Below are 19,046 nucleotides of genomic sequence, written 5' to 3'. Positions count from 1 at the left end.
AATAGCATAAGGGAACCATGAAATAATGTGCTTCATTAAAAATCTTTTATATATCCTACTAATTTCTGTGTAGTCACAAAACTACATACTAATTTTCCAACTTCTGGTCAGAGTAAAGGTAGACATACAAGTAATTCAAACACCTAGGCCTGAAAACCTGAGGCATAAGGAATTGGGAACAGAAGTTGGCTGTCCGTGGAAGGTGTCAAAAATGCTGAGAGTTGTATATCTAATTTGCTTAAATCTCTTAAAAGTCTGATTTCAATGAGATGGTTTCTAGGAAATATTCCAGATTTGGTCTTATGTAAAATGTATGGGCTTGCATAGAAAAAAAAAATCAATATTTCACATATGACATTCACGTATGAAAGGAGATTTAACCTGTAACACTTCATATATTTTACATAAACAAGACTTGTCATTACACTAGCTTAGAATGATGACTTCAAAAGGAAAGCAGAGCTGAAGACACTTGTTACAATAATGATTGTTTTCTTGCACCCTTTCTAAAAACTAGCAAAAGATTTTTGAAAGGGCAAATAAATCAGTTTCAGAAATATCAATGCTGACAACTTATCCTTTTTCAGAATTACTGCTTTTAAAAAAATTTGCCTAAGGAGGCTTCATGAAAAATCTAAATTGTTTTATTAATACTAAAGGATTTACTTGAGAACAATCCAAAACTAAACATAAGAAGCCTCCAGCATAACATCTTTCCAACTTCCTATCTTGTTTCAGTAACAGATGTCAAGTGCCATGAACCAGCCATTTTTAGTTTTTAGGCTGGCAAAATACATTTGTTATATATACATAAATTCTGCCAGTCTAGGATATAGGTTGTATAAAATTGAAGAAAAAGCAATTACCAGAATTACAGTATATGCACAGGACAGAAATGTGGTGAACTACTCTGAATCTCTGGAGGCTTTTGCTGCAGAGGACTAGTAAAAATAACTGAATACAATAATTACAACAATACAATAATTCACACCATCCAACACAGCACCAAATTAAAAAAAAAAAAGTAATATATCAAATTATATAAACAGCGTGATGTGTATTGAGGGCATAATTCATTCATTTCAATTAAGGAAGGACTTTTTATTATATCAGATGGGGATAAAAGTGAATTATGTTGAAAGTAGATGTTGCTTATTTTCGTGTTATAGCTTTCCCTCATAAAAGAAAATGTGAGAGAAAATAAAATATGTTAGAAGGGGTTGGAAATTGTTGAGTGGAAGGAGATAATGAAATCAAAAGCAAAACAAGGACAAGTGTTCAAGGAGGAAGGCATTAACCAGGTCAAAAGTTGACATGAGTGCAGAATTAAGAAATGAGAGCCCTAACATTTCCCATGAAAATAACTCAGTGAATGGAAAGAAATTCGAGGTAATATGTGATGGGAGAATAGAAAGAAGGTAGCTGATGAAGAGAATGAGATTACGCTTTTACAATGGAAAAGCTGTAATACTACTTGTGAAATGCAAAAACCAGGTGGAAATGAGTTCACTGAATAAGGTGACAGGATATTAGGACAAGGGAAGTTCTTCTCTCATTACGAGAGTAAGAGGAAACTTGCAAGGAGAGTGAAGGCATGAAACCCAAGTGCTGGAAGTGGAAAAAGACAAAGTTTTCAGCAATATGAAAAAGGTATATCACAACATACTGGAGAGCATCCAAAAGAGGGCCACAAAGATGATCAAAGGGCTGGAGAACTTGCCCTATGGGGATAGACCTCAAGAGTTAAGGTCTTTTCTCCCTGATGACGAGAAGGGTCAGGGAGGACCTCATCACAGAATTCCAGACCTTAAAGGGCGGCTACAAAGAGGATGGAGGCTCCATCCTCATAAGGTGCCACATGGAGAAGACAAGGGGCAATGGATACAAGTTGCACCAGGTGAGGTTTCATCTTGATATAAGAAAGAAATTTTTTACATTGAGAACAATCATTCACTGGAAGAACCTCTCCAGGAATGTGACAGAGTTCCCATCATTGGAGGTTTTCAAGCTGCTATTGGATGGGGTGCTAGATAACCTCATCTAGGCTCCCTTTCCCACAAAAGTTTGGACCAGATGATCTTTCAAGACCCCTTCCAACCTGGGCTTTTCTATGATTCTTTAGTAGGAGTTACTGACTTTACAATGGTGCAAGTCCCCTATGGAATTCAGATGCTCAACTACATAAACAGATTCCAAAGAGTCATCTATGCCACCAGATTCAACAGGACTTAACAGGAGTAGTTTGGTGGAAATCTGAGGGAAGAATTGAAAACCTGACAATCAGTAACAGAAACTTTCTCTTTGTTCCCTCCATTGTCTTATGAAACTGTACTGACCAACACTGAATTTCCTCTTTAGACTCTGTGCAAGCCTGCACAGCTAATGCACACTAGCGGTGGTTTTCACTGCAAACTGCCAATCCCTGGAATCGCCTATAAGTAAACACAAGTAGCAGCAGTAAAATCTTTCTAAGCGAGCTCATAGAAAAGTGTCATCCTCATTATTCAACATCTCAACAAAAGGCATTGGCAACATGGAAATAGCTGGTTTTATAAAACTGAGATTTAGAGATGAGCTATCTTTATTTGAATGCAGTAATTGCATGGTATTTTAAGAGAGTATTCTTTTTATTTTACCAAAATGCATAGTCCACATTTTTCTTACATGCTGTTATGGGAAGACGGCACTTAGCTTTTCTAATAGTCAAACATGGCTTTGCAGAACAGAACATTATTAATAATTAAAAATAGTGATTAGAAAAAAACTAGAAGGAAGAATTTTAGACTATTTTAAAATGTGGCCTCTCTGTGGTATATATTTTTATACTATGTTTTAAGGTCTCAAGTAATAGAAAAATCATACAAAGGTAACACAAGTAATCTGAAATCCACTGCATGCCGTTCTATTTTAACTCAGCAATTCACACCGAATTCTTTCAGTGCAATAAGAATGAATTCAGGAAAATAAATATCCAAGGAGGAATATGGATTTAATTGTTATTGCTGTTACATTGCTAAAATAAAACAGCTGTGATCACACACTCAGATAAAGCCATTGTTCAACAAATATTTTTATTAAACATCTCTGTAGTGAGGATGAGTCCAGCTCCCCAAGAGCAGAGCAGAGTGCTTCCTGGACCACCCATTGCTCCCTAGGTAAAACAATTCATCCAGCTGTCGGGGGGTGGGAGGGAATTTGATCAGACACACTGGACGCTGTGGCAGTTATGGAGCAACTCATGTTTGCTCACTGACATATTAAACTGTAACAACTGTATTTTAACATTCAAGTAAATAGACCAGAATCTTTTTTTCCAAATCATTAATTTGACCATTAGCTAATGACAGCAACAGTGTTTCTTAAATGGCATCTTCCCAAAAAATAACAATGAACTGCATAGCCCACAGCAGAGTATTCTCAGAAAACTAAGGTCAGCTGATTACAGGAGGCAATGGGGGAAAAGCAGGCACATAGGAAGGTCAGAGGTACAACAGGAGCAGTCAGGAAAATAAATTGGCCACGGTCGTACAGCAAATAAACTGTGTGTCAGAGCTGTGAATAAAATCCAGAAGTCCCAATTCCTTGTCTCTCTGCTCTATTGCCCCACTCCTAACCAGATCCACTCTCAAAATGACTTTCTAATATAGACAGTTCAGGAGACTGAAACATTTTTCCTATTTACAAAACAAATGTAGAAAAAGGTATATAAAGGTTTCCTTCACACAGGAACTCCACCATTTATGTTATGGCCAGGAAGACTTTGTTAATAAATATCATATATTTCCTCCGGGTCAGCAATCAGAATATCTGAGCCTGCAGAATTTGTCATTAGTCTATTTAAGAATTGGTGTCAGTGTATTTTCAAGAATTATTCACACTTAAATGAGTCACCTTTTACAGGGGTGTTTCCTTCAAGTTCTGCCATCAATCTGTGTTTCTTAGACGTTAGGGGTGTTAGAGGAGTTGCAAAAGGAGAAGACCTTTTCAAGCACAACATTTATAAATATCCAATATTGGTTGAGACTTAGAATGGTTTTCTGTTTCAGTAAAATAATAAAAGTCTCATATTCTGACCAGACAGAAAATAGCCAAGGAAAGTATATCGGTTCATAGTCATGACATTTTCTATGTAAAAGAGCCACATAATCTACCGGAGTAGATATGATAAAGACTTAAAATTGTGAAATTGTTTCTAATTTCTAATTGTAAACGTGCACTGTTTACCACAGGATGTGCAGTGTGGTTTTTCCAGTTTTTCAGCAAACCAATTAAGCAGCTAGTCTTATCTAAGACTTAAAAGAGCCAAACAAAAAACAGATTTAGGATGGGCACCAAATTACTGAAGTTGAGCCATTTCAAAGTGTATTAATCAGTTTTCCTAATAGCATATCAGGCACTGAATACAAGCGCTCAGTTTTCATTTAAGGCTTTATCAGCCACTTGGAACATGGAGTTCATGGGTCAAGTCTTCAGTGGTGCAAATTAGAGAAGTCTTCCTGTAATCCACAATTATACAAGGTTAGAACTGGTCTAAATATTTAAGATGCCTGTTTTAAATTACCTGATTGTATTTGCATTTTGGTGAGATATCTGTATGCTTACTAATTGAACACAGAGTTTTTTAGTCTAGAAAGTCTGCTTCATAAAATGTAGGTTTTTCTTCCACTTTGGCAAGTATTGTCTTCTATGGTAGAGGCTTCCATCTAGTGGACACCTTCTCTGATGCTTTATTTGTAAAGTTTTGGCAATTTAACGGAACAGTTGTACAATACATCCAATATAATGTATTTGCTTTCTGATTTATAATAATTAAAAGAAAATGCCTGACAGGACTTAATTAGTGCCTTTAAAATTATTGCCGCAGTCTCAAGACCAGTTACTTCAAACTGGAATACAATGTAAAACTGTTTAACAAACTTAGGTATGTAAACAGCAAAATCATGTCCTAAAAAACTAATTATTGATTCACTAGTTCAGGGAATAGATACAAAGACAAGACCAGTGTTGTTCTGTATTGACTGGCTGCTGTTTTAGCAAGCTATCAGTGCTGGTCTACCTAATCTCCAGGCTGTTTGTATGGGCTACACTTAGTGGCTTTTTCAGTATCCTGTTATTTAGAGGAGGGCAATAGATTGATAACCACCTTGCTTGGTGCATTGTTTTCCTCAAAAGATTCAACTTTAAAAAGATGTATTTGGGGCTCCTATATGGAACAAATACATACCCACTTAAACTTTTTTGTTCTTTCCTATGGGAGTATGAGCACATAATTTACAATGGAGAAATCATCTAAGGATGCCAATTGGCTAAATTCTATTTTCATTTCTATTTTTCTATTTCTATATTCTATTATTCAGCAATTGTCTGACAAAGGGCTGCCTTAGCATGAAGCTTTCACCTGTGAATTTTTCTTTCTTCAGAATGTGACAATAAAAACATTTATTGTAGCCGTAACTTTCATAATGCCCACTACTAATTGAGACCACTAACACATTTATTGGATTTTCAAGTACTTGCCAGGTGATAGTGGTATGTCTTTACTATTGCAGTTCTATGGAATTTACTGAGAATACTAAATTCATTCAAATAAATATGATCTGGGAAGTAGTTTTCTGAGTTTCAGAGAGAGTAAGTAGAGGCTTCTTGAATCAGCTTAAAGTTAATTGAAATTGTATGTTTTTCCCAACACTAAACTTTTCTCTTCCAAGTCTCCCAGAATTCAAAAATCTACATTTTTCCCATGTGGGCTGTTGACCTCACTATTTCTCATGAATCCTTTCATAAAATTTTGGAGGCCACATGCTGGCCTGTCTGACATTTTCCATCTATGGGGATTTTAGTAGAACACACCTATTTTCCCAGTCAATTAGAGGGATCTCATTCCAGCTGAACAGATGCCGACATCACAAAGAAATGTCACAACAGTCTCTTTTGTTGTCAGTTTCTCTAAAGAGAAATCAGTACTTGTTAAGAAAATTTAATATTAATATAACTATAGAATACATGCATATATATGCATGCACCTTTTATGAATGAAATTTTTCTGCTCTTTCTAAAAGTGGACTCTAGTCAAAAAGTCACTGCTCATTTGTAGCTCAGACAATACTCCCAATGCAGCAAAAACTCAGAAATAAAGTCAGTGGGAGGGATTTTCTGCGATATTTTTCTGAAATAGAATTAAACAAGACTTAAGAACTGGGCCCAGTTCAAATCAGATCAAACAGCATGGTGCCTAAAGGAGACACAAAGATTTGCAAGGTCCAGCGTATAATTTATCAAAATGTGAGTAATGTGGAATCAAACTTGCCTCAGGTAAACACCTTAGGGATTTATAAAAGCAATTTACATAACAGAAGTGGTCTTCTAATAGACAGAACCAAACCATACATACTACACTTGAGAATATTTTAAGGTGGCCTGTTCAAAGAGAGGGCTGCCTAGTATGTGTGATCTGCAGTCAAGGTTTCCCTATACAAACATTAAGCATGCAAAAATTGCATAAAATAGAGAAGAACAGAGCATTTACAAAAAGGGCAGAGCTAAGTTGGGTGCTACAGATCATATCAGATATGCACAAAAAAAAATATTTCTTCATTGTAATTTCGTAACTATGCTCAGTTAAGATTGCTGGAATTGTAAAGTGAGATAGTGCCAATAATTAGCCCCTTCATTAGAAAGAGGTTTAAAATAAGTAGTCTCACCCCTACTGTTGATTTTAGCAAAACTGTACTGAATTCTGTTTAAATGTGGAAAACTACATGAGATTCAACAAACAAATGTGAAACCTCTATGTATCTTTTTTTTCCTGCAAATAATTAGGAAAAAAAATTATTTAAATCCTAGAACTAGTCATATAAAGCTGTAGGTGTGATACATGGGCAATTGGTACGAGCAATATTGCAGCACTTAGTATTCTATCATGGCATCATCCTCTCAGGGCTCTCTAGAGCACCAACATCCTTTCAGGGCAGCTAAATTACACAGGGTTGAAACACTCAGGAGAGGGGAAACATACAAACTGGACTGGGAGTCGTCCTCCCCCCTTTTCTTTCTCCTGCTTTTCTCCACAAGCAATGTATGTTTGCTTGAGTTCCCCAGCAGGGCCGCTGTTCACCTTCCTTTTGGCAGCTGGAATAAGGAAGGGAGAGTATCTCTGCTCAAGCAATAGCCATCACTGTTTAATGGTATGTTTTTTGTTCACACTTCCTTTCAATGGTGGATTTTGTTGAGGAAATACTCTGGATTTTTGAACACAAGTTACTACCAGCTAGGAAGGAGTGTTTTACACTAGGAATTAGAAAAGCAAGGCTTTTCACAAGATAGGGAGCTCACATATGTAAGGTAGGGAAAATGATGGAGAATTAGTAGAAGGAAGGTATTGCTAACTGCATAAAATGGGGGCCAAGGAGCCTCGAGGCATTGAGTTCCCAAATAGTACTACTATTTAATGTATCATTGAAGGTTGTGGATATGCCCATTACTCCACTTGGAAGAGCATTTCTGCATTATCCCAAGTGTTATCAGACACGATCTGTAGAGCATTTGTAAGACTATAAAGAAACAAGAAAAATCTTCTTTCAATAATGTGCCTTCTCCCCAAGAAAACACTAAACTAGTTGAATTAATAAAATGTACCCAATCTGGTAAGAACATTCTGTAACGTTGTATGCAAGCTGGCTTTAGCTTATTTTGTGAGTAGGATTAATTTTTATAAATCTAAGACTTTCATGTTAATCCCTGATAATAGTGCAGTTTGGTACACTAAAATAATCAGATTACAGTGAATGTCAGCACGATTTGATTTTAAATGATGTGAAGCGTGTTACTGGAACTATCACCCCCTCATTTTATGAAAGAATGACCAGGAAGAATGTCAGACAGGGTTCACCATGTCTCAACAGCTGCAGACCTCTACTTCAAGTCATCTTTAAAAATATGGCTTTGTTTATTCAAATACTGATTTTTTTGACAGCAAGTTAGCATAAGAATTTTAAAAAGATGTGGACTTTATCACAACAATGGATGCGCAAATATTGTGTAAGAAACTGGTACAGAAAATTACCTTCTACACCTATATCACTGAATTACCACCTGCTACAACCAAATATGTTTTATGTTTCCAATTAAAAAAAACCCACTACCCCACCTACCTACCTAGTCCTTCCCAATAATTTGATTGATGAGCTTCCTTTTTGCATCTCCCTCGTTCCCCATATCTTTTCTCTGATTGGTTGCAGCAGGGCTCATGCCTATTTTATTTCTGGTTAATCTCATTAAGAACCTGGGATTGTGATGTCAGTGCATTAGTAAAAGGAAATAATGCTTCCTGTAGGAAGGATGGCAATTTTGACCTTTTAGAAGCAGGTCATGATCTGACTGCAAGATGAAAATAGCACAAGGCAAACTGCAGTAATAATACCAACTCATTCTCCGATAGCATAGTTCAAAGTAAGATTATGGCTCATGGACTGCAGGTAAGAAAGCATAATGCATATTTGGTTATTTGATTGAAGGGAACTTTAGGTGTGGGGGAAGAGGTCAGCTTCAGCAAAACCAGTAGAACATTAGAAGTACTGGCTAATGAAAGGCCTTATTTCTTATATTTACTCAGGAGAAAAATTGGCTTTCACAACAGAGGTATCTTAACAGACTTTTTTTTTTTTTTTACAAAATTATGACATTACTTATTTGACTTTAATATATTAATATTCTTTCATTCTGTGCTGATGAAACAATACTTATTTACAAATCTATTGTACAAAATTGCTGTAGTTCATTTTGTTGTTTTTTCCACCTTAAACTCAGAAACCTACATCAGTAAATAAACAACAGATGAGACTGAATCTAAATTAAACAACTAATTCCTCAAGTTATAAGCTTATGATTTAAAAATTTAATGACTTTGTGTGATAGTTTAGTAGATTGCTTTATTATAATGGGAAGTTGTTGTATTATTTAGCATGTGCCACAACAAATGCTTTTATGAGCCTGTAAGGTATATGCAGCATGTTGCTATGGTGATGTGGTGCTCAAACTGAAGCAATCCTTAAGGTTCTGCTCATGAACCTTTCAGCAGACCTTAAAAAAAATGCTTCACACATGGCAACAAACAAGATATTAAGGTAGCAGACATTGTTTGCATAAAATAGTCTCAATGAGCACAGTTGTGAACCAAATAAAAGGTACTAAACTGCACTGTTGGAGTAGCTATAAGCAGCAATCACTATGTACACCTGTATGCTGCAAGATTAGCTTTATTCAACGGTTATATTAACATGGACAAAGCTCATCCCTCACTTGAGCTGATCCAGTTTCCATTCCTCTCATCAAATGCAGCAGGAAGCTAAATTAATTGGCAACAAGGCTGAAGTTTAATTTGCTGTGCAGATGAAAGCCCAAATTATAACTCCAAAAGCAAATTGTAAGGCTGAAGCCCATTAAATATGGCAATCATTATCATGACTGGGCAAAAGAAAAACTGCTCAAGTGGCAGGTAGCATAGTCATTGCACTTAAGCTGTAGTTACGCAGAATGTAAGAGAGATGGGGATCTTGCAAAAACAAACAAAAAAACCCAAAACCCAACACCAAAACAAACAACCCACCCTACAGCACTTCTTAAACTGTTTATTGTGTCAGTGACTACCCTTAAAGATGCTTTTTCTATATTCCAAATGAAAACAATGCTTATGTGTTCCAGTAGTCTCAAATAAACAGTCTTGCAACTTTGACCAATGCTTCTAATGATGTCCTATCGTCACTGCTTCTTGTTGACAGACTCCCATATCCTGTATATGCATTCTGTCTGTCACCACTGGCAAACTCACACAGGCAGAAATTAGCCCATTTCAAACTGGCCAAATAGGCTAATATAACACTCAAACAACAATAAGCAGTTCTGATCTACATTAAAGCCTGCTCATAGATGCTACTGCCTAGCCTCATCTATAGCTGATAATAGTGTTAACTGCCGGTATCTCTTCCAAGATTAATAAAGCACAAAGAAACTTAATTTAAAAACAATCCTTTACCTAAGCTTTTGCTTTGGCGACTTCAGCCACAAAGAATATAGTAACTAAACCAGGCAAAATAGTACAGCTGACACTCTAAACAATGCTCAACTGCAAGGCTATTCTGTAAGTCTAACTTGGAACATCAAGGTCTATCAATTTTGAGTACTTGCAGAATACAGTTAGTTCAGCCAGGGTGAGATTCTATAAGCATTGCCTTGTACTACGATAATCTGTTCTTAGAAATTCTTGTTAACACCTGTCTCTCTAGTTGTATCTTTAAATGAAGTAGGCTACTTGTGGCCAATTTAAAATAAACAGCAATAACTGGTTATCTCATTTTTGTGGCTGCTGTGAGTTTTGCAAGTAATAACCCACTCTTGTTCCTGACAGTCCATTTTTCCTTTTTTCCCAAGCACTCATTTCTCCTAAGCCAAAAAAAAAAAAGAGAATTAAAAACAATTCATCTGTCTAAAGAGTTGCAGGTGTTAACTTCTTTGTTAGCAATACTTTATGCTTCTACTGCCTAGTTCATAGCTCTGTGCTGTCCATTAGCAAGCCACTGTACTGAATTCTGTTGAATGCAACTGGTGTGTAGATAACCTATTTTGCACTAGTGAAGCTTTAAGCCAGCTTTGAATTTTTCTTTCAATTCATTCTGCATTTTTTTAACAATAACAGGGCAATATTAGATGTGACAAAATCAAATTTGATGTTTTTCTGAATTTATTTCTGATACTTACATATTAGCCCTCTTATTCACAATTGTTTCTACCTCATTATATATTTTCTTGCCTGCTTTTGTACCACCATTTCATAGATGAACAAAGACCAAAGCATCCATTATGGTCTTGAAGGGTGGTAGAATCCAAGGATGGAGATCTGTTTGGGGCTAAAAGACTAGTCAGAAGAGAAGCCCAAATGGAGAATAAGTAACTTCTAGACATCCAGACACCTCTGGGTGCAACAGCCTGGAGCCAGCGTGTTGTAAAAAGAACCATAATTCTAAAGACTGAAGGCAAAAGTGTTAAGCCCCTGATCTATGGGAAGTAGCTATGGCATCTCCCCAACCGTGCTGAGGAGCAATCTGCTAGCAGGGCTGAACTGCAGCTCAGCAGATCTCTAGTTCCTGCCTATGGGCACCCTCTGCAGCTTCTTCTCTTCCCACTACCACCTCAAAGCTTCTTCTTTGGGTTAAGTCGCCTCCCTTGTCCTCTGAGACAGCTGATGGTTGGTATGTGCTTACCTCTGTCAAAAGTTCAGTTGTGAATTCACACTTTGGAGACAGACTTTTCTCTTTTACACAATAGAAAATGATGGTCAATTTAGTACAGTGCCCCAAAGTCACGTTCTGACTAGAGATCAAGCTGTAATCCCAATCTACTTGTCTTAAATTTTAATTTTTGCTTGTCTACCACACAAGCAAGCTACTGTGCTTTGCAGAAGGGGAAATGGAGAATGTAAAAGGGGCGGTGTGTGTGTGTGTTCTTGTTTTGGGTGTCCTTTATGAGTTGATGATGGTTGAGAATTTCTCTTATAAAGACTGGGGCAAAGTAGTTCTCTATCCATTTACATCTCAGACAAGCACGGTAGCTCCTGAGTTATCAGACAGATTGTGAAATGTTCGATAGAAAATTCAAAAACTCTCAGGCATATTTTTATTCTGACACATTATTGGGGGTGTGCGGGTGGGCAGAGGAGTCTTTTTCTTCATTATCAGAGACTGGAAGTTTTTTTCCTGTGTGGCTCTGTCTTTACTATTAAAGCTATTTTCCTTTCACTTGCAGATAAGAGATGAAGAAAGTGGCTATAACAAAAATCTATTTTGCATTCCTAAGCATTATGAAGAAGATTTAGAAACAGTCTTCATTCCTCATGGACTCATCCTGGACAGGTATGAGACTAAACAATAAAGAGTAGTGATAGTGATGCCAATGATCCATTTCCCTCCAAATGAAGACTGAGGCCCTACCCTGCATAGCCCATGAGGAACATGGTAACCCTGCAGCCACAACACTTGTGTTCTGGAGTTTTATGGAGATGATTCCTCTACAACTCCAGTTAAGTTTCCACGTTATCTCAAATATCTCAAGCTTTCCTATCCTGCACTGTTTAGAGATATGGATGCAATGAAAAGTATGTTTTAAACTGAAAGATGGTAGATTTAGATTAGATATGAGGAAGAAATTCTTTATTGTGAGGGTGGTGAGATAGTGGAACTGGTTGCCCAGGGAAGCTGAGGATGCCTCATCCCTGGAGGTGTTCAAGGCCAGGCTGGATGGGGCTTTGAGCAACCTGGTCTAGTGGGAGGTGTCCCTGCCCATGGTAGGAGGGTTGGAACTAGATGATCTTTAAGGTCCCTTTCAACCCAAACCATTCTATGACTCTGTCAAGAGGAGTAAGCATCATCTTGTGAACTGCAAATATGTAACTAACTTTGCTATGTCTTACTGTGGTCACAATTTGCTGGTTATAAAAACCTAACAGCAAGATCAGATTAACTTGGACATTGCTTAATATATGGACAAACAAATATGATATACAAAATACTTACACAAGATTTGTTTTTATTTCCTTCCAGGACAGAACGTTTGGCTAGAGATATCATGGAAGATATGGGAAGCCATCACATTGTTGCACTCTGTGTCCTTAAAGGAGGCTATAAATTCTTTGCTGATTTGCTGGACCATATAAAAGCACTAAATCAAAATGATGACAAATCTGTGCCTATTACTGTGGATTTTGTTAGAATAAAAAGCTACTGTGTAAGCAATTTTGTTTTCTTTGCAAAATTGACTCTCCCCATAGATTGACATTCTGAATACTGGTAGTCTACATGAGAACCCCCTCAAAAATTGAGTTTATGCATATATCCTGTTCAGCGCAACTCAATTTATTACATACTGAAAAGCAACTGATTTATTGATCTGCCCTAAAGATTGCATGGATATTGTATATTCACTAGAATGAACACACAGCAGAACACTTAACATGATAAAGCCAGGGTCAGGTCTCCAACATCCTCCTCTCAAGCCCAAAGCTTTCATACAGGTTCTACTCTCTTTACCATGGCACCCTTTGGCGGGAGGGGACATGGAGAAGAGCTTAGCATCAGAGACTTGCTTATTGTCTCTCTCTGGATTATTTTTCATTCCTACAGATAATATTGGAGACTTGTTTTCATAATCTGTGTGTTGGGGAACAGGTATCTTTTGCCTGAACCAACCATAGTTGACCTGAGCCGAAAAATGTAAAGCAATGACTTACGCTATTTTTTTTCTGGTTTATTTTCTCCCCTCTTTGAAGGCTAGAGCTCTGTGCACTGATCAGCATTTAATCCATGCTAAATACAACAGTTTATAATATCCTATAACTTTTTTCATGGACTTCTGAACTAAATCTGTGGTAACAAAAATAGCTGAAAGCAATGGTGTCTATTCCATGAATACGGATGTACTCTTGTTCCATGCAAACATCTGTCTGCACTGATACTTCACTTTCTCCTCTTGCTCTCAGCTACTTAAAAGCTGTTTTACTGAAAGAGTGCTGTGTAAAGTTGCAAGTTGATAGAGGAAAAGCAAGAGCAGCACACTACTCATATACATACAAGATAATGCTTTTTGAGCATGTTTTATGTGACTTCCCTCTCTCCTTTCTCCTTCTAGAATGGTTCGCCTACAGAAAAAATCAGTATTGTTGGTGAAGAACTGTCTACACTAAATGGGAAGGTATGAATTAGCATTTTCAGCTTTTAAGGGGAATGAACAGTTCTTACCTGTATCTTCCAGGAAGTCCATCTTTATTAAGATTTTGATACTATGTATTTACAGCCACTTAACACTGGTTTAAAATGCCATGCTTTGAAACAGCAAGTAATTCCCACTGATCTCAATGGAAACTTAATATGATCAATACTGAATGCTTCTAAAGATTCTACTCTACACTTTTATTCCTCAACCCCCAGAAATGAACCATCTTAAACTGACTCATGCGGTATGGTTCTAGAATGCTATCGCTATACATAGAATAATATATAAAATGTGACACAGGTGGCTTTCTCACAATATTTTATGCTTCCATAAATACTTAGAGAAAGACTCTTCAGAAAGCACTAAAATAATTTAAGTAAAGTGACAAGCTCCTTTGAAAATCAATTGCAAATTACTTGTAACTGAAATTTGTAGTGAGAACTTTTCCAGTGTATAATTCACTGAATGTGGCCATGTAAATATTTTCTTTTCTTTCTCTCCCTACATGATCTTTTCCAGAATGTGTTAGTAGTAGAGGTAAGTAAAGGCTGGAGTGTGGGGATGGGGAATGACATGGACTTTTTCCTCCCTGTTTTGCAAGTTAATACCTATTGCATATAAAACAACAATTAATTATGTTACTGTGTTGTCAGGGATGCTGACTGGGTTTTATGCTTTAAATTAATCTACTGACAAACTGTTTTTTCTTTCAGACTCAGAGGATAATTTTTTTTCATCTCTTTCAGGACATTATTGAGACTGGTAGAACAATGAAAGCGCTACTTTCAAAACTAAAAGACAACAAACCAAAGATGGTAAAAGTTGTGAGGTACAGTGATATGGCCACTTACTAATGTATTGTAACAAGAAGATACAGCAAAATAATTTAGGTGAAAAGTCAGTGTATGCTGGTGGGTGTTTGTTTGGGTTTTGTGTGGTTTGAAGTTTGGGGGAAGAGGAAGAAAAAGCAGGAAGCAACCCTTATCCAGCTGGTAAAAAACTAAGTATTAATTAAATTGGAAAATTTACATATGCCCCACCATCTTCATTGTTAAAATGAATAAAAAATGTTTCCTGGCTCTTTCTGCGTAGTCCATAAAGTCTGATGGATTCCCTGTTTTTTACCTCCTTATGTTTAAAGGAAATTTAGCTCTTTCCATAGGTTTCCTAACACCTTCTCAGTTGTCTCAATACTACAACGACAACACTCGTTTTTCAACAACACTAATTTTTCTTAATATTCTCAGTAATACAGGTTTTCAGGTCATACAGATTTTCAGAATCTAAGAGTTTGTCAGCACTTGCAAGATGACTTCGAGATCTGCTTTTAGATGACCTCTAAAAGGAATTTTTTTAGAATATCCCTGTCTTTGTCAAGTAATTGTGATGCTTTGAAAAAACACTTCTTGGCTTATGTACCAGTTATGCTCCTCCTAGTGACTGTTCAGGAGGTTCTCAGTTTCTTCAGAAGTGCACAGGAAAAGCAAGAATGGATATGATTTTGTGGAAGAAATCATAGTGATGTTGCACAGCTTGTCCTTTTCTCCCTCGCTCCCTGCCAAAATCTTTACATGCCACTTTAAGTTGCTTGCCTGTACATGCTGTTTTAGTATGCTGATACGTCGCTACATGAAAAGATAATGATTTGGGATACAGAATTGAAGAGAACTAAATGTAAAACAACAGAGTCATTTGGGCCTTCAGAATGAACCTAGATCAGAGCCTTCACTTATTCCTCAATTATAAGGCTGAACACTGCTTCTTTCTGTTACAATAATCTCATTGTTTTAATTTAACTGCATGATTGTAGAAGTTCATGGGCAGGGGTGGGAGAAGTGAAGAATACAACTTAGAGCAAGACATAGTTTTAAAAACATAACCTTTTCTGCTCTGCCTTACAGCCTGCTCGTTAAAAGGACACATCGAAGTCCAGGTTACAGACCAGACTGTAAGTATTGCATTTTTTCTGGTTGTCCAAAATACGATCTCATAATTTCACTTCATGCAGTGAGTTTGAAAACTGGCTCATATGTTTCAGGAAGGCCAAGAGAAATGGGGAGAAAATACATAAAAACTTGTAAACTGACAACCAGCTACCCCATGCTGAAACCTCACGACCACCTTTTGTTTTTTTCCCCCGGTTGGTCTGAATGCAAGTTTGGCTATTTGTTACCAGATAATAGAATCAGACCTTAAAATTGTATTGTTTGCCTTTGACCCTAAAAGGCATTTTTTTGACTCTGCATTAAACTTGCCTCATTTTCAAACTGAAAATCCCTACTAAGTTGCAGTGCATCTACTTTCACACAAGTAAAATCTTGTTCCTTGTCTCCCTCTCCCGCAACTACCTCATAAATAGCTTTTAAATAATTATTTTGCTCTTAAAACACATTCTCTTAACATTTTAATTGTATTACTAGCTGATGGGGATGGTATAGATTCTAATCTCTGTCATCAGTTGACAGCTCTGATTCTTAAAGAAGCATGCTAAGTTCCTTGAAAGCAAGATGATATATTTGTTAGGTATGGCTCTTAAATAGTTGAAGAAAGTGTTGAATACAAACTGTGTACTTAGAAGCTACCACCCAAGAACAAAAAAATTGTGTTTTGTTACAGATATAGGCTTTGAAATTCCAGATAAATTTGTGGTTGGATATGCTCTGGATTATAATGAGTACTTTAGAGATCTAAATGTAAGTACATACACGTGTACCTCAATTGTTACCTATATGACTGTTACCACAGGTAACCAGAAAGAACGTTAGATTATACTAGGAGCTTCTCAACAATTAACAACACTTCAAATCTGACTAGAAACTTCCATTAAAAGGGCAAAACCACTGTTAACACGCAAGCTGATAATTCCATGTAAATGCATAAGAACTTGTTTACGCTTTACCTTTTCATGACTCTACTCCACAAGTCTTGTGGCCCAGATGTGCTGTACGATATTCTGAATCCTCCAGGATGGCTGGCAGCATAAAATATGCTGGCCCCATCTGAAAAGAAAGCAACTGGTAATTTGGCTTTAATTTGATGTTTGTCTGTCCTAGTGAAATCCTATGTTGGTCTTTTCTAGCCAAGTCTTTAAGATGGCTGTGTGTGGCCTGTGTGTGAACATTTTTCCTACACTGTATAACATGTCCATCAAGATATTTTTTTCCTTTGTTCCATTACAGTCTCCTTAGGCTGCACTGAGTAGTAGACTTGGAAAGAGCATAACTGATAGAAAGAGCTGATCTTTTTTCCCCTCCTTAGTTTAAAAAGTACTTAAATCTGGGTAAGTGGAAAAGTTTTTCATTTGAAAGTCTTTTTAACAAGACAAACCAGTTCTGTTAAAGACACATAGAATCATAGAATGGTTTAGGTCGGAAAGGACCTTGAAGATCATCGAGTTCCAACCCCCCTGCCATGGGCAGGGACACCCCCCACTAGACCAGGTTGCCCAAGGCTACATCCAGCCTGGCCTTGAACACCTCCAGGGATGGGGCCTCAACAACCTCTCTGGGCAACCTGTTCCAGTGCCTTACAACCCTCAAAGTAAAAAACTTCTTCCTAATGTTTAATTTAAACCTGCCCTCTTCCAGTTTAAAGCCACTCCCCCTCGTCCTATCACTAAATGCCCTAGTAAAAAGTCCTTCTCCAGCTCTCCTGTAGGCCCCCTTTAGGTACTGGAAGGCCACAATAAGATCTCCCCGGAGCCTTCTCTTCTCCAGGCTGAACAGCCCCAACTCTCTCAGCCTCTCCTCACAGGAGAGGTTCTCCAGCCCTCGGATCATCCTTGTGGCTCTCCTCTGGATATGCTCCAAAAGGTCCATGTCCTTCTTATGTTGGGGACTCCAGAGCTGGATGCAGTACTCCAGGTGGGAGTACATACAGGATCTATGCTATTGCAAAGCAATATGAAGAAGGATACAGGATGAACAAACCTGACCTCTTCAGAACATACAAATCTATAAATTACAGATGAGCTTAGAAGCAATCTAAACATCTCAAGTAGTAAACTTGCAACCAAATTTGCAAAGACTACTCTTCTGGTGTATTTTTGTTACAATGCCAGGAATACGACTGAAAATCATTCTTGGATTTTCTCTGAAGGTAAAGATTGACTAAAGTTACTAATGTTGTACTACTTTTTTTTTTTTTTTTTTTTTTTTTTTAGCACATCTGCATTCTGAAAGAGAAAGCCAAAGAGAAATACAGGATCTGATCACATCAGTCTTCTGGAACAATAGTTCAGTGGCATGTGCAGCTGTGTGGATGAATAATAAGTAGTAATCTACTAATTGTGCTCTTTTCACTGAAGAACTACAACATTTTCCGAAGATAGTATTCTACATATTTTTTCCTTTAATGATTATTTAAAACAGCTTAAAGGTGAATTAGTTCTCTTCAAACTTCATTGAAACCTGAAGAGAACACTGGCCATAAAATGAGTATTTTATTCTGCTGGAATCAGCAGGGACACAGCCAGGACCTGTACATGTGTATGTAATTAGTTTGGTTTTAACTTACTATATGAAGTAACACATTATACATACTGTACATAAACTGCACTTGTTTTTACATGTGTGCCTGTGTGTAAATATATACACGTGTACTTTCTGTAGCAAATAGCCTGAATAAGCATTTAAGGACTTGAGATTAAGTCAACTGTACAAAGTGCATACCACATGGAAAATGAATTTGGTTCTTTTAGCTTAACGCAATGAAAACATTAACATCGGGTAACATTAATGTAACTACACTAAGATTAGTTCTTACACATTTCATGTAACTTGGGGTGTTGTCTTTATTTTTTGAGAGATCCAGGGTTGATTATACCATTGTGGTGTTACTTGAACTGCAGGTTAACACTGATTACTAGCTGTTAAGACTAGGTGATAAACCATTCTAGCAGGAAATTACTTCTGTCCCTAATGAGAACTGGCATTTTCCCACCCAGAAACTGTACCAAGCTGGAGGCAGTCTCTGACACCTCACTGTTCCCAACCTGTATTAAATGATTAAAATAAGCTCTGACTCCTTGGTGGGTTTGGTTTTTTTTTTTTCTGATTGTGAATTAAGAGCACCGAACTAGGGTCTCTCGATGTCCTTTAGTTTTTAAGAGCCCTGGGCTGCAGGCGGCCAGGCTCTGACAGGGGTGCCGTGCCGCTTTCCAGAGCCCCGAGAGCCGCAGGCTGTGGCCTGTCACGCCATCCGCCCCTCAAAGCGGGTGAGAGGAAGAACTCTAGAGTCTGTACAGACGGATCCCTTACCTACAGCAGCGGGAACGGCTCGTACTGGAG

General features: G+C 37.4%; 2 protein-coding genes across 2 annotated transcripts in view; both read left to right on the top strand.

Annotated features, from left to right (window-relative positions):
* The first annotated feature begins 1,762 nt into the window (after nt 1-1,762).
* Nucleotides 1,763-17,968, top strand: LOC104291202 (hypoxanthine-guanine phosphoribosyltransferase-like). The gene is made up of 9 exons (XM_009890402.1): nt 1,763-1,897; nt 11,776-11,903; nt 12,591-12,774; nt 13,675-13,737; nt 14,278-14,295; nt 14,505-14,587; nt 15,660-15,706; nt 16,375-16,451; nt 17,921-17,968. Exons 1-9 carry the CDS (start codon nt 1,763-1,765, stop codon nt 17,966-17,968), a joined length of 783 nt encoding a protein of 260 aa, XP_009888704.1.
* A 498-nt stretch (nt 17,969-18,466) lies between these two features.
* The window catches only part of NUDT7 (nudix (nucleoside diphosphate linked moiety X)-type motif 7), a 3,874-nt gene continuing 3,294 nt past the window's right edge, over nt 18,467-19,046 (top strand). Inside the window, exons 1-2 of the mRNA XM_009890401.1 lie at nt 18,467-18,485; nt 18,882-18,973. Coding sequence (XP_009888703.1) covers nt 18,467-18,485; nt 18,882-18,973 — 111 coding nt within the window. The remainder of the gene's footprint in view (nt 18,486-18,881; nt 18,974-19,046) is intronic.

This window comes from Charadrius vociferus, unplaced genomic scaffold (assembly GCF_000708025.1).
Source record: "Charadrius vociferus isolate BGI_N301 unplaced genomic scaffold, ASM70802v2 scaffold498, whole genome shotgun sequence".
NCBI lineage: Eukaryota > Metazoa > Chordata > Aves > Charadriiformes > Charadriidae > Charadrius > Charadrius vociferus.
Note: the sequence above shows the minus strand (reverse complement) of the source record. Positions and strands in the feature narration are given on the sequence as shown.

Bases quoted from the DNA above. Each gene is read 5' to 3' on its own strand.
- LOC104291202 (XM_009890402.1), top strand. From the start codon at position 1,763: ATGACGAGAAGGGTCAGGGAGGACCTCATCACAGAATTCCAGACCTTA. The intron at 14,588-15,659 runs GTACAGTGATAT...TCTGCCTTACAG, and splicing joins AAGATGGTAAAAGTTGTGAG to CCTGCTCGTTAAAAGGACAC. The intron at 16,452-17,920 runs GTAAGTACATAC...TTTTTTTTTTAG, and splicing joins AGTACTTTAGAGATCTAAAT to CACATCTGCATTCTGAAAGA.